Below are 13,479 nucleotides of genomic sequence, written 5' to 3' on the forward strand. Positions count from 1 at the left end.
CTAGCATTGCGAATTGCTATTATTAATATCGTAATCTTAGGTACATTTCTGTGGTAATTTATGTTTATAATTACAATATTATGTATGTTGTATTAATTCAAGGTAGTGCAAGTAGTCAAAAGTGAAAATAGATGGTAATGAGTTAACATGACAATACGTAAACTAAGTAGTGTAATATAGTTCTGTGTACCTTTACTTGTAGGGGACATCAAGTCTTCGCCCAGGAGTGTAAGAATACCTTAATACGGGCGTATGTCCATTGTGATCAGAAACATCGCGAACCGGGTATAGGTCTGTGAGGGTTATAGGTTTGATCATACCTATAAATAATTTGAACAATGTAATTAGATATCTCGCGCCATTGCCATTTTATCAGCTGCTGAAGTTTGCCAATCAGATCGCTTCGCGGGCGAATTCAAATGGGCTTTGCGAGGCGGTGTTGCAAAATCTGCGTGGTTTACGACCGGCTTGGGAACCATGAAACACAAAAACACCGTGGGCTATAGCCACTGTCACTGTAGCAAACTTTCAATGGCGCGATCCTGTCATCTGGGAGGTCCGTAATCAAATCTTTCCCCTGGCGAAAGTTTCTCCTTCCATTGATCTCAAGCCCATCTTAAGGAGCCACAGATTTAGCAACAGCGCCTCATAGTGCCCATTTGAGTTCGACCGCGAAGCTGTCTGATTGGCTAACTTCAGCAGATGATAAAATGACAACAGCGTTAGATCTCGAATTGAAGACCTCGGTGCAAGAAGGGGATAACTCACATTTTACTAATTCTCCAGGAGGCACAAAAACAAATTTCAAAAAGCTGCACACGGTACTTCATTATGTTGTTTATACAGGTTGATTAAGGGACTAAAGTTCATTTTGTAGACATAAAATCAACAAAATAAATACATTGCTTTTTAAGTAATCGGCAAAATTAAAACTGTACGTATCCCTTTTTGCACCGAAGTAGGAAAAATTAAATTTATTAACAGTTTTTTTTCTTGAAATATTTTCATTCATTTGTAAACATAAGTAATAATATAAGAAGCAATATTAAGACATATTCTCTGGCACTTTCAAGTTGAATGAGTTAAGAAGAAGAATCATCACTTTTGGAACACAAACCCGATTCCGATATCAGAAATTCATAGTACCACATGGCACTCTTACAAACATACTGCGATGCAAGTTTCAATGTATCCTTGAGTTTGGCATCCTTAATGGGAAGCAGGCTCAGCAGTGAGTGTTACTTGTTGTCCAGGCTTCGTCAAAGAAAACTCGTCATCATACATTCCGCTCTGATGGTCACAGCATTGCAAGGCATCTGATGTGTTAAATTAGCGGAAAAAACGATATCTATATACACTGAATTTTACATTCGTCTTACTCTTAAAGCTGCGTACACACTTGCAAGCATGTTGCGAGCCGAGCGGCTCGCGAGCACTTCTTGAGCCATTTGCTCGTCATTTGCTCGCATGATCAGTCTGTGAATTCCATGCAAAGATGTTTGCCATTACCAGAAGAATTTCTGGGTCGTCAAATGAAGTTGCCGTACCTTTTTCGTAGGTGATAGTGCATTTGCAATCAGCGAAAATGTTATGAAGCCATACCCGGGAGATCATGCGTCAGGAACTCACAAGATAATCTTCAACTATCGATTGAGTAGAGCTTGGCGAGTAGTGGAAAATAGCTTTGGTATATCAAGTTCAATGTTTCGAGTTTTAAGAAAATTAATGCTTTTGGAGCCCCTAAATCCGAAATCATTGTTATATCTGTAGTAGTTTTGCATAATTACCTGAGGATTAATTCCCCTAACTTATACACAACACCCGGTTCACTAGACCATAAAGCGAACGGAGAGATTATTGACGGAACATGGAGACGCAATGAAGAGATGACTTCTCTGAGACAGCTAGGAAATGTTCCTAGGAGATCTTCTGCTTATGTAAAAAAATGAGAGATGAAATAGCTGACTCTTGCACGAAAAGAGCCCTCCCATGGCAAAATACGTACGCTTGAAAAAGATAAAGAAAAGGAAAAATAATTCCTGTGTTTTGCGTCTGTCTTGGTTTATATCTTTCATTGAGGAACCAAAGCTTCATACGCAAACCATCGGCTTTTGTAAATTTCCGTAACTCCTTAAAAAAATCGTTCAAACTATGTATGATTGAATACGGTATTGTATAACTACTACCTATTGAATTGCAACATGTGTTCACTTTTGATATTTATTGGTTATTATATCATTACTTGTTTACAACAATTGTTGCTTTAAAAAGATAATAAAGCTACATCAAGTACAAAAAGAAAGTTGAAGCTTGATTTTATTTAAACACGAGAACTTATCTTTTCCAGTAGTGCGACTGCTTTTCTCTTTCCTCCTTTCCCTCCGGTGTGATCCCAACAAAGAAAAAAATTTCTTCTTACATTCATCCGCGGGTCGTCCAATTGTTGTACCAATATCCCGCCATGCATCCTCTTTCACACTGTTTGTCAAGTTAATCGCCATTTTTCGGGTCCCATAAAACAGAATGTGTCCGATAAGTGTCAATTAGCGTCTTCATCCGACCAGGCCACCATGCTCGCGGGATGCTCACTGTAGCCGTACACACTTGGGAGCATGGTAGTGTGAGCGGTTCACAACATGCTCGCTTTACGCTCAGTACCCCGTACACACTTGGGAGCATGGTAGTGTGAGCGGCTCACAACATGCTCGTTTTACGCTCAGTACCCCGTACACACTTGGGAGCATGGTAGTGTGAGCGGCTCACAACATGCTCGTTTTACGCTCAGTACCCCGTACACACTCGGGAGCATGGTAGTGTGAGTGGCTCACAACATGCTCGCTTTACGCTCAGTACCCCGTACACACTTGGGAGCATGGTAGTGTGAGCGGCTCACAACATGCTCGTTTTACGCTCAGTACCCCGTACACACTTGGGAGCATGGTAGTGTGAGCGGCTCACAACATGCTCGTTTTACGCTCAGTACCCCGTACACACTTGGGAGCATGGTAGTGTGAGCGGCTCACAACATGCTCGTTTTACGCTCAGTACCCCGTACACACTTGGGAGCATGGTAGTGTGAGCGGCTCACAACATGCTCGTTTTACGCTCAGTACCCCGTACACACTTGGGAGCATGGTAGTGTGAGCGGCTCACAACATGCTCGTTTTACGCTCAGTACCCCGTACACACTTGGGAGCATGGTAGTGTGAGCGGCTCACAACATGCTCGTTTTACGCTCAGTACCCCGTACACACTTGGGAGCATGGTAGTGTGAGCGGCTCACAACATGCTCGTTTTACGCTCAGTACCCCGTACACACTTGGGAGCATGGTAGTGTGAGCGGCTCACAACATGCTCGTTTTACGCTCAGTACCCCGTACACACTTGGGAGCATGGTAGTGTGAGCGGCTCACAACATGCTCGTTTTACGTTCAGTACCCCGTACACACTTGGGAGCATGGTAGTGTGAGCGGCTCACAACATGCTCGTTTTACGCTCAGTACCCCGTACACACTTGGGAGCATGGTAGTGTGAGCGGCTCACAACATGCTCGTTTTACGCTCAGTACCCCGTACACACTTGGGAGCATGGTAGTGTGAGCGGCTCACAACATGCTCGTTTTACGCTCAGTACCCCGTACACACTTGGGAGCATGGTAGTGTGAGTGGCTCACAACATGCTCGTTTTACGCTCAGTACCCCGTACACACTTGGGAGCATGGTAGTGTGAGCGGCTCACAACATGCTCGTTTTACGTTCAGTACCCCGTACACACTTGGGAGCATGGTAGTGTGAGCGGCTCACAACATGCTCGTTTTACGCTCAGTACCCCGTACACACTTGGGAGCATGGTAGTGTGAGCGGCTCACAACATGCTCGTTTTACGCTCAGTACCCCGTACACACTTGGGAGCATGGTAGTGTGAGCGGCTCACAACATGCTCGCTTTACGCTCAGTACCCCGTACACACTTGGGAGCATGGTAGTGTGAGTGGCTCACAACATGCTTGCTTTACGCTCAGTACCCCGTACACACTTGGGAGCATGGTATTGTGAGCGGCTCACAACATGCTCGTTTTACGCTCAGTACCCCGTACACACTTGGGAGCCTTGTAAGTTCCAGAGGCATGATCTCCCGGGTATGGCTTCATAACATTTTCGCTGAGTGCAAATGCACTGTCGCCTACGAAAAAGTATGGGAACTTCATTTGACGACCCGGAAGTTCTTCTGGTAATGGCAGACATCTTTGCATGGAATTCACAGACTGATCCTGCGAGGGAATGGCGAGCAAATGGCTCAAGAAGTGCTCGCGAGCCGCTCGGTCATTTAATGTTTTCCATGAGCGGCTCATGAGCCGCTCGGCTAGCAAGTGTGTACGCACCTTATAACATTCTTTAGGAACAGTGGCCTTAGATGACTGACGTAGTTCCGAACATGATCCTGTTCAACATCAATGACCCTGAATTTCATTGGTGATGTGTTCTTAACGAGTTTTAATATTCTTCAAGTAAATAAATTCGTTCTGTTTTTCTAATGTTCTTCTCAATGCGACCAAAACATCGGTCGCAAGGACGAAAACTATGGGATAAGGGATAAGATCTACAGCTCATAGAGGGCGGTATATGAGTATGAGAAATCCCATTCTTCCACCGAAAGAAGCGCATTTTTTTCCTTTATGCATCACTAAAAATTGTTTTACGGGAAAAAAAGTAGAGTTATGCCCTTCTTGCACCGAGGTCTTCAATTATTCCTTTCAAATTATTCATCAGTATGACCACCTCTTACAGTCATATAGCCGGTTCACGTTGTTTCCGACCACCATGTATGTATGTATGTATGTATGTATGTATATGGTAATGATGATGATGATAATAATAATAATAATAATAATAATAATAGTAATAATAATAATAATAATAATAAATATTAAACTGGACACATTGAGAAATGCTCATTGTTTACAAACCAATGCTCTGAATGATCTTTTAAGAGGATGTTTTATCTTTGTTTCTCCAGATTTAAAAGTAACACTGTATTCTATGTACAGCACTGCATCACGCACTTGGGTGCACCGACCACGCAGCAAGCAGACACACATTACCGCGCTGTATGTAGGGCGCTGGTCGCCGAGGCGCTTGAACTGGCATCCTTCCTGGAGCGTGTGTCGCAAGGGACACAGGAACTTCGTCAGCAAGCTGAGGCTAAGTCCTCTGATCTGGACAGACTGCAGAACTCCGACTGGGTGAGTAATTCTACTGCATGCTTACATTAATATACAGTACTGTCTAGCTACCTTGTAAATCTCTCTGGACATATGATGATGATTTGCTGATGAATTATCCTTAACAGCTGACGAATGGGAAGTTATTAAGATGAGTGATAACACTCAAGTAATAGTTCTATTGAGATGATGATAATAATAATAGCAATAATAAATAATGGTTGTGCCTGCTTACTGTCGCAGTGGGAGCAATCCTTCCTGCCCTGCTGTGTTGCTGTAGCAGAGATAGCCCACTCACTGTCCCGGTTTGTCTATTCTCTCCACCGAGAGGGAACAATCGAGTGCGCACGCTTCTCTGTGCCCCCCCCCCCCCCTATTATTAGTTTTGACATTGCTTGGCTCTTTTGATATTCTGTACTCATTTAAATTACTTAATCTAATAGACCTGAGTCATTAATAATTTGATCGTTTCGCCATTTAAACAGGAAAAGTTACAAAACCCACTTATCTATAACTGATGTGTACGCCTAAACTAACCTAAAAATCACCCTTGTACCAAATCATTATAATTATTTTCTATCAAGCAGTCAGCCTAAGAATAGGAAGGAAAAATAATCTGATACCTGCTTATTAATAACTGTTTTCATGTGTGTTTTTGAAAATATCCAAACTGTATTTGCACATGCCAAAATGAAAACCGTCTGTACAAACTATGTCCAAAATCAACAGAGTTATGTTGGAGAACATTGTTTTCTATAGAACGATCTGCCCACGAATAGTAACAAAAATGATTTGATTCCTACTTTCAGCAATTGTAAGTGTTACGGGAATATCGTGGATCACAGAGGTGTAAGAAGGTACCGGGGTGAAGGGGTGGGCAAGGAAATGATCAGAGCTTAAGTTAAAGCACTAAATTGTCAAATTTTATTTATTTCCCTTTTCTTTAGTTTAAAATTTGATGGATAGAAAATCGGAATGAACAACAAATTTGCTCGTCAGCTCTGTAAGTCCAAAAATCAGGTACAAGAACAAGAGCAAATTATCCACACGATAATCAACAAGGGATGAGCAATATAGCTCTACACCGGTACACTTTCATAAGAGCATGTTTGCTCCACTAATTTACATCGTAGGTGACTGAGCTCCAACAGTTAATGTAGTCCAGCCTCTCAGAGGCGCAAGCTTCTTACAAATTTCAAATAATGGACTTACAGTCACTTCTGCTCAACAGTTTGTTACACACTGGTCTATAAACCATTAAAAATAAACAGGGAAATGAGTGACCGTTCTAAATGGCCTTAATGTATCAAAGAAAATGTTTAATATGAATGGCTAGGAGCCCAAACACTTGCACTCCTTTTTGAAAAACCCCTAAAACCCTAAGTGGGCTTATGCCCGAAATTGCAGAGGCTAAGCTTATTCTACAGAGGGGTGACTAAACGAGAAATATTAAATCCCAAAGGAATGTTAAGAATTTATAGGTTTAGAAAAATTTAGCCGACCCATGCCAAGTTGAATGGGAATAAACAGAGGGTGATCATTCTGTGTTCCCTTAGTTTATATGTTTCCCTGCAGGGATTAAGACAGAGTTCTCAGACTTGCAGAAAATCTAGATTTAAACCGTAAATTAGGACCTTACATACAATAAAAGAAGTTTTAAACCTTCCTCTCAAGCTATCTGGCGGAGCTATCACATATTAGGAAAATTCTGCCATTACCTTGCTTGCTGGGTCTTCCGAACGCCGATCTACGGCCCCTGTCCCCTTAATTCATCTCCGAGAAGAAGTTTCCAGAACTCTTTACAGATAGGCTGGATGCCTGTGCATACCCCGAATCTTAATTGGCTAGAAAAAATATACACGGAATTTCTGATTGTTTGCTAGATTCAGAAGATAGACAACCTTAACACAAGAACAAAACAATCTTCACAAACTTAATGTTTGCCACCCGTAAAAATTAACTTTCCCTTAAGAATTAATTATTCTGAAGCCCGCCAGAGGGGGCACTTAGATCGTTGGTAGAGACATCTAATGGTTGCAAATCCAAGTATCTTGCATTGCATTAGTTCAAGTTAACAGATGGTCTTATAGAAGGCGCGCAGTTTAATAGGGCGGAGAAGGTACATCCCCGGTACAGTAAGTAAACGCATTTTATATGCTAACGTTCTTCATAATAATGTGGAAAGTAGAATTTCACGATAGTGTACCGCACTCAACTTCTATCAACATAAAAACATACCATCAGAAACTTTTTACAGAGCCTGTAAAACCGTTACTTACATATCAAATAGCCGCACTGGGTCATGCGATAGATTCAGTATATCTGTCGACTGATTCTTGAATGATATCGATTCTTTCGCGGATGGCGTCGACTGTTTAAATGGTGGGCCCTAAACTGAGCGTAATGTATTTATGTTAATATTATTTGTAAACAAATAGTTATTCAACATGGCATGAAAATAAAACATTGTACGTTACACGGCCGGAAGTGTTTCACGCACAGTGGTCCGATTTATTGCGAATTCAGATTGAACGCGTTACCGAGCATGTCTCCGAAAAATAAAAAGAACATTAATAAATCTACAGTCGAAATCGGTTATAAGGACTCCGAAGGGACCGCCAGTTAACGGTCGTTACAGCAGATAGTTGCACAAACAGTTTTTTTTATGTTTGTTAAAAAATTATATCTGTACGTTTAAGTTGCACACTTACATTGTTAATTAACAGAATTAAGTTAAAACTTCAAAAACATAAGTAGGCGTACTGTATTTACAGTACAGTTTTTGTGAAGTGGGACTGCCAGGAATTTCATTGGCTTTCGCTTGAAGAATAGATCGGGAATATTTGTTGGTAGATCATCTGTCTTGAAAACTGATCTTTTCAACATGCCCCATATGTATACATCTGGGGCCGTGGGATCCAGGGAGCAGGAAAGGTGTGTGAATGGAGTTCCACGAGAAATTAGTCTATCTATAAGGTGGTGTTACGGTGTGGGCTGCGTTCATTGTTGTTGGAGGGGTAAATTTCTGGCGCGATAAGAGGCGTTAATCCCGCACGTATGAGGATAATAATGAGGTCTCTGTAAACTAAATTTAAAACTACCTAGCAATAAAGACAGCTCTTTCGTTAACCAGCTGGTAAACCTGAAAAGGGCCGGTTTGAAAAAAATGCCTGGGAAGCCAAGGTTAGAACCGAGCTAAAGAAATTAAGCCACCTTCCCGGTCTTCTTGCATAGGAGCACTGCCTAAATGTTTGGGCAGCACACCTCCCAGGGCAATGGTTACACCGGACAGCATATTAAACTCCTCATGCTTACGGATGGCCAACTGCAAGTTTGCGGGAGATGGTCCTGGCCTTCTTGTTGTCCCGGGCTGTATTGCCTGCCAACTCAAGAACTTCAGCAGCCAGGTACACGGGAGCACTTGCACCCACTCGTTCCGCATAGTTTGCAGGCCGTCGAGCAGACCTATCACTAGAACTCGGATTTTTAGCTACGGAAATATTTATTTTACGTGACTAAAATAGGCTCTGAAATTTAAAAAATGGTTATAAAATATATTTTAGGCATCTTCATATGTACGCAATTTAATAGGCATTTATCAATTAAAATATCATTATGTTGCTAAATTGATAACTCTTCAGGGGGAAATATAAAACAAATATCACTCGCCTCTTTGCTACAAGCGTCACAAAATATAACTGTATCATTTAATGTGAAGTGGGGTAACGCCTCTACCCTTTAATTAAAGACGACTTGGAAGCTGACACTTTCTTGTTTTCACTTGTGACACAGATTGCGGGAGGTTCTTAAGGACTTCCGGGGAGTATGGTTTACCGATTCACGATTTTAAGATTTTGTTTGAGAAGTATTTCAAAAATATACTGCTCAAGACACGAGTTGGCAAATATTTTACTTTCTCGGAATAATTAAAAGCTTTTTAATGGATTTAATTACAAAAATTAGGAATGTAGGCAAATATAGGTTCTAACGTCAATTTAGGCACTGTAGGACCACCATTTTTAACCTTTAAATACATGAAACGTGTAAATACAACTTAATTTTTTAAATTTATCTCTTCAGGAGAAAATGGGTAGACCTCAGATTTTAGGCAAAAACCTATCACTCAAAGCGAGCTTCCTCGATGATCGTCTTAGACTACGCTTTGGGGACAGAAACACCTGTTGGAGTAGCTGTCTATGATTCTCGTTTGTGATGGCTGTTTCTTGGCACTCTGTTATCTCCTTTCGGACTCTATGTGGGTATTCAGCCGAAGGCTGGTTTGATCGTCCACAGCGCTCCACCAACAGCTGTCATAGATAGACTAGGTGTCACCGAAGAGGCATACTAGGGAAATGAGGAGTGAGGTAGTTTCCCGTTGCTTTCCTCACTGGGCCAGAAGTTGGTATTACATATCAGTCTGCCAAGCCCGTTGAAATGCACGCATCAACCGACCCTACAAGCAAAATTTTCACACCATTCATAACGGGGACTGGCTGCATAAAGAATGGTATTACTAGCGTTGCTGATACCTCGGTCACTTTCATGTTGTCAAAGCGAAGGCTGAGACTGAGATAGTTCAATGAAAGTAACAAATTTATTCTAACCCACACCAGAAGATATAGTGCACTGTTTTGCCAGCAAAGGCATGACACAAGACTAATACCATATAATGGAATTTTTCATCGACAGCTAATATTGCCCTGATATTTGGTGCCACCTCATTAAGTTTCTCCTTGTAATTGTTCTTCAACGAGAGGCAAACTAGGCCCATTTTGACGTCCCACTGCGTACGACGAAAATAATGTTCCACGTTCACCATATTCTGTTTGTTTTGAAAACCATAGTTGCAGATATCAGCACTCGATTCCCAATATGTCAAACTATTATGCGTAAAAATTAAATACTTAGTTGCTAGGGAAATGCAGGTAGCAGATAAGCAGTAGTTTCAATGTCGTGTGTTGTTCGCATAATGTACTACTACGTACCTTTTTTTATATCATTCTGTACGTCGCACCGACACAGTCAAGTCTTATGCCGACAATGGGATACGAAAGGCATAGGAGTGGGAAGGAAGCGGCCGTGGCCCCAGCATTTGCCTGGTGTGAAAATGAGAAACCACGGAAAACCATCTTAATTGTTGCCGACAGTGGGGTTCAAACCCACTAACCTCACGGCCAACTCGCCCGGTACTACTACTACTACTACTACTACTACTACTACTACTACTACTGATAATATATTTGCTTTATGTCCAACTAACTACTTTAACGGTTTTCGGGGACGCCAAGATGTCGGAATGTTGTCCTGCGGGAGTTTTTTTACGTGCCAATAAATCGACCGACATGAGGCTGACGTTTTTGAGCACCTTCAAATACCACCGGGCTGAGCCACGACCGAACCTGTGAAGGTGGGGTCAGAAGGCCAACGCCTCAACCGTCTGAGCCACTCAGCCCGGTACTACTACTACTACTACTACTACTACTACTACTACTCTGATGTACCTTTAACTTCGTTCCCTGTATCATATATCAGAGACTTTCAGCTTCTCCGCACAACACTCCTTGACTTATAAGGTTACTCAACTTCTTCAATTTGCTGGATGCTAGCTGCAAATCACCGTAATCGTCCTCAGCGTAGCAGAACACAGATGCTAAGTACGAGAATGCAATACCTCCGGGAGTTCAGACCTCGTTCTGGTGTCCTTGGCCTGGTGGCTATTGTCAGTGTTCAGTCGGTCCGAGACGCCTTCTCCGTCTTTCCATCTTCTTACAAGGGAGGAAGTGACATCACAGAGGATGCTGAGGAAACCTACCAACTGGGTCAGCACGACTTAAGTACCTCTGATGACGTTGCAGCTGGGCCATGCGGCTTATTGTCACGATCTGCGTACGCTACAATAGCATCGTCATTCACAACTTTCTTTAGCGTCTCCCGTATAAACAACATCCGGTTTCATAGAGAAGATGAATTCTGCTTCAAGCTTCACAAATGAAGGTCCGAAAAATGAAAATTTAAGAAATTATTATTATGTGGATGATTAAAGGAGATGGTATTATTATTGCTATTATTAACGAAGGACTATCAATTGAATCAAGAGTTACATTGTTTTAAATCACCCTACCTTTCTCGAATAATACGTAGATCCTTAATGATAATCAAACTTTTTTTCAGTCACGGAAAATCGCTCGATACAAAATATATCTTATATTAATAACATATGCAGAGTTTTGTTGTAAAATCCATTCTTATCTCTACTCTAAGAGAAGTTCTCATTAATTAAGTTTTCCTTCCTGTATCATGCTTTCTAACAACATCAATGATTTTTATACATTAAAAGCATTCTTATATATATTACTTTCCTTGTAAGTATATTAAACGGAGCGGAGTGGCCGCGGGCGTTAACGCGCTACGTCTATAGAGCCAAGCTCTGCATTCGGGAGACGCGTGGGTTCGAACCCACCGTCGGCTGTCTTGAGAATGGTTTTCACTTCCAGACAAATATCGGGGCAGGTCCAATTCATGGACCACAGCCGATTCCTCCCACCTTCTTACCAGTTTCTTTCACCAAAATTGTTATTTCATCTTCATTAGCACCTCAACTGAGGTTGGCGTCAGGAAGGGCATCCAGCCGTAAAACATGACACATCACACCTCATTCCCGACTCCGTATCATTCAACGGGACTAAGGGGTAGACAAACAGCATACATATATTGAATAACCTGTATTCTGCTTTCCCCATACTTGGGGGTGCGTAACTTGACAAAGTGTATAATAAATTAAAATTAACGATATTAAATTAATTTTTAAAATCAAAACAATAATAGAGCATTTACAACTAGAAATCCTTAAAATAACATTAATGTAGGTGATACCCAAATAATGTTAAACTTAGCTCTATAAGAAATTCCTTTAAATTTCGTTTGTAGGCCTGTACTATGATGGCTTTATAAATAACCTCTAGGAATATGAAAGAATGTTTATAAAATTGTTAAAGTTTTTTAGGTTATTCCTTTCTAAAATATTAAAAGCATTTATGTACAAATCTGAATGATGATGATGATGATGATGATGATGATAAAGGAATCGGGTGAGTTGGCATTGTAGTTAGGGGCGCGTGAGCTTGCATCTGGGAGATAGTGGGTTCGAATCCCGCTGTTGGCAGCCCTGAAGATGGTCTTCCGTGGTTTCCCCATTTTCACACTAGGCGAATGCTGGGACTGTACCTTAATTAAGGCCACGGCCGCTTCCTTCCAACTCCTAGGCCTTTCCTATCCCATCGTCACCATAAGACCTATCTGTTTCGGTGCGACGTAAAGCCACTAGCTAATAATAATAATAATAATAATAATAATAATAATAATAATAAAAGAGTTGAATAAATAAGAGGTTGAATATCTGGCAGAAATCCTCAAGTTTTGTCTGCAGACATGTGAGCAGTATTTAATGCCCACCTACACTAAATATGGTGATTTCTAAGAAACCACTAGCATCACTTATGATACGGTACAGTGTGTAATTCATCAACATATGTGTAGAAAACAGATTACAGCTGTGTAGCATCAAAATTGGCATGTTGGTGTAAAGGGAAGAGAAATGAAACATCGACCAACCAACTAACCAACCTACCCGACTCAAAATCTGTCAAATACTATATTCGAATATAGGAGCCAATCACTTTATCGACATAGGGCATCAGTTATGACTAGAGCCCGGAATTTTATGCACTAATAAGTTAGAATGCAAACTTATTGAAGCGAGAAGCAAGTATAGTCTACCTTCACAACGATTATGCTATGGGGTTTGCATATACATTAGGGGCACGGCGCTTCAGGACCCCTATAACTTATGTTTCTTTTTCTACACTATGGGAGAGTGGGTGGCTGGCATTTCCTACTAACCAAATTAGTTTGCAATCTAACCTATTACCGCATGAAAATCCGGGCTTTAGATGACATAAGAGCCAAGCCAGGCTGAAGGAGTGTGACAGAGCGAAGAGTGGAGTCGTATCACTGCAAACACGCACGGCTGCAGTACCGTATACAGTACTTGTCAGTGCAGCAGTATAAGGAGACTGATTAAGTTGAACCGCGACAGTACATTGAAGAGTAAAGATGCAAACGTGTAGCGGTGAAAGACTATCAACTCTCAAGACTTTTAAATCTATGTGGGGAAAAATGGTTCTTTATGAAGGGAATGGCAAAGTGTTTGATTTGTGACATCAGTATATAAATAGTTTAATAATGAACGTCATATTTCTG

The 13,479-nt window shown here is 41.3% G+C and overlaps 1 protein-coding gene across 1 annotated transcript in view; it reads left to right on the forward strand.

Moving 5' to 3' along the window:
* The window catches only part of spir (spire type actin nucleation factor), a 699,692-nt gene that overhangs the window by 354,946 nt on the left and 331,267 nt on the right, over positions 1 to 13,479 (forward strand). Inside the window, exon 5 of the mRNA XM_067151497.2 lies at positions 5,047 to 5,241. Within this exon, the coding sequence (XP_067007598.2) occupies positions 5,047 to 5,241 (195 nt within the window). The remainder of the gene's footprint in view (positions 1 to 5,046; positions 5,242 to 13,479) is intronic.

The sequence above is a fragment of the Anabrus simplex genome, chromosome 7, assembly GCF_040414725.1.
Source record: "Anabrus simplex isolate iqAnaSimp1 chromosome 7, ASM4041472v1, whole genome shotgun sequence".
Classification (NCBI taxonomy): domain Eukaryota; kingdom Metazoa; phylum Arthropoda; class Insecta; order Orthoptera; family Tettigoniidae; genus Anabrus; species Anabrus simplex.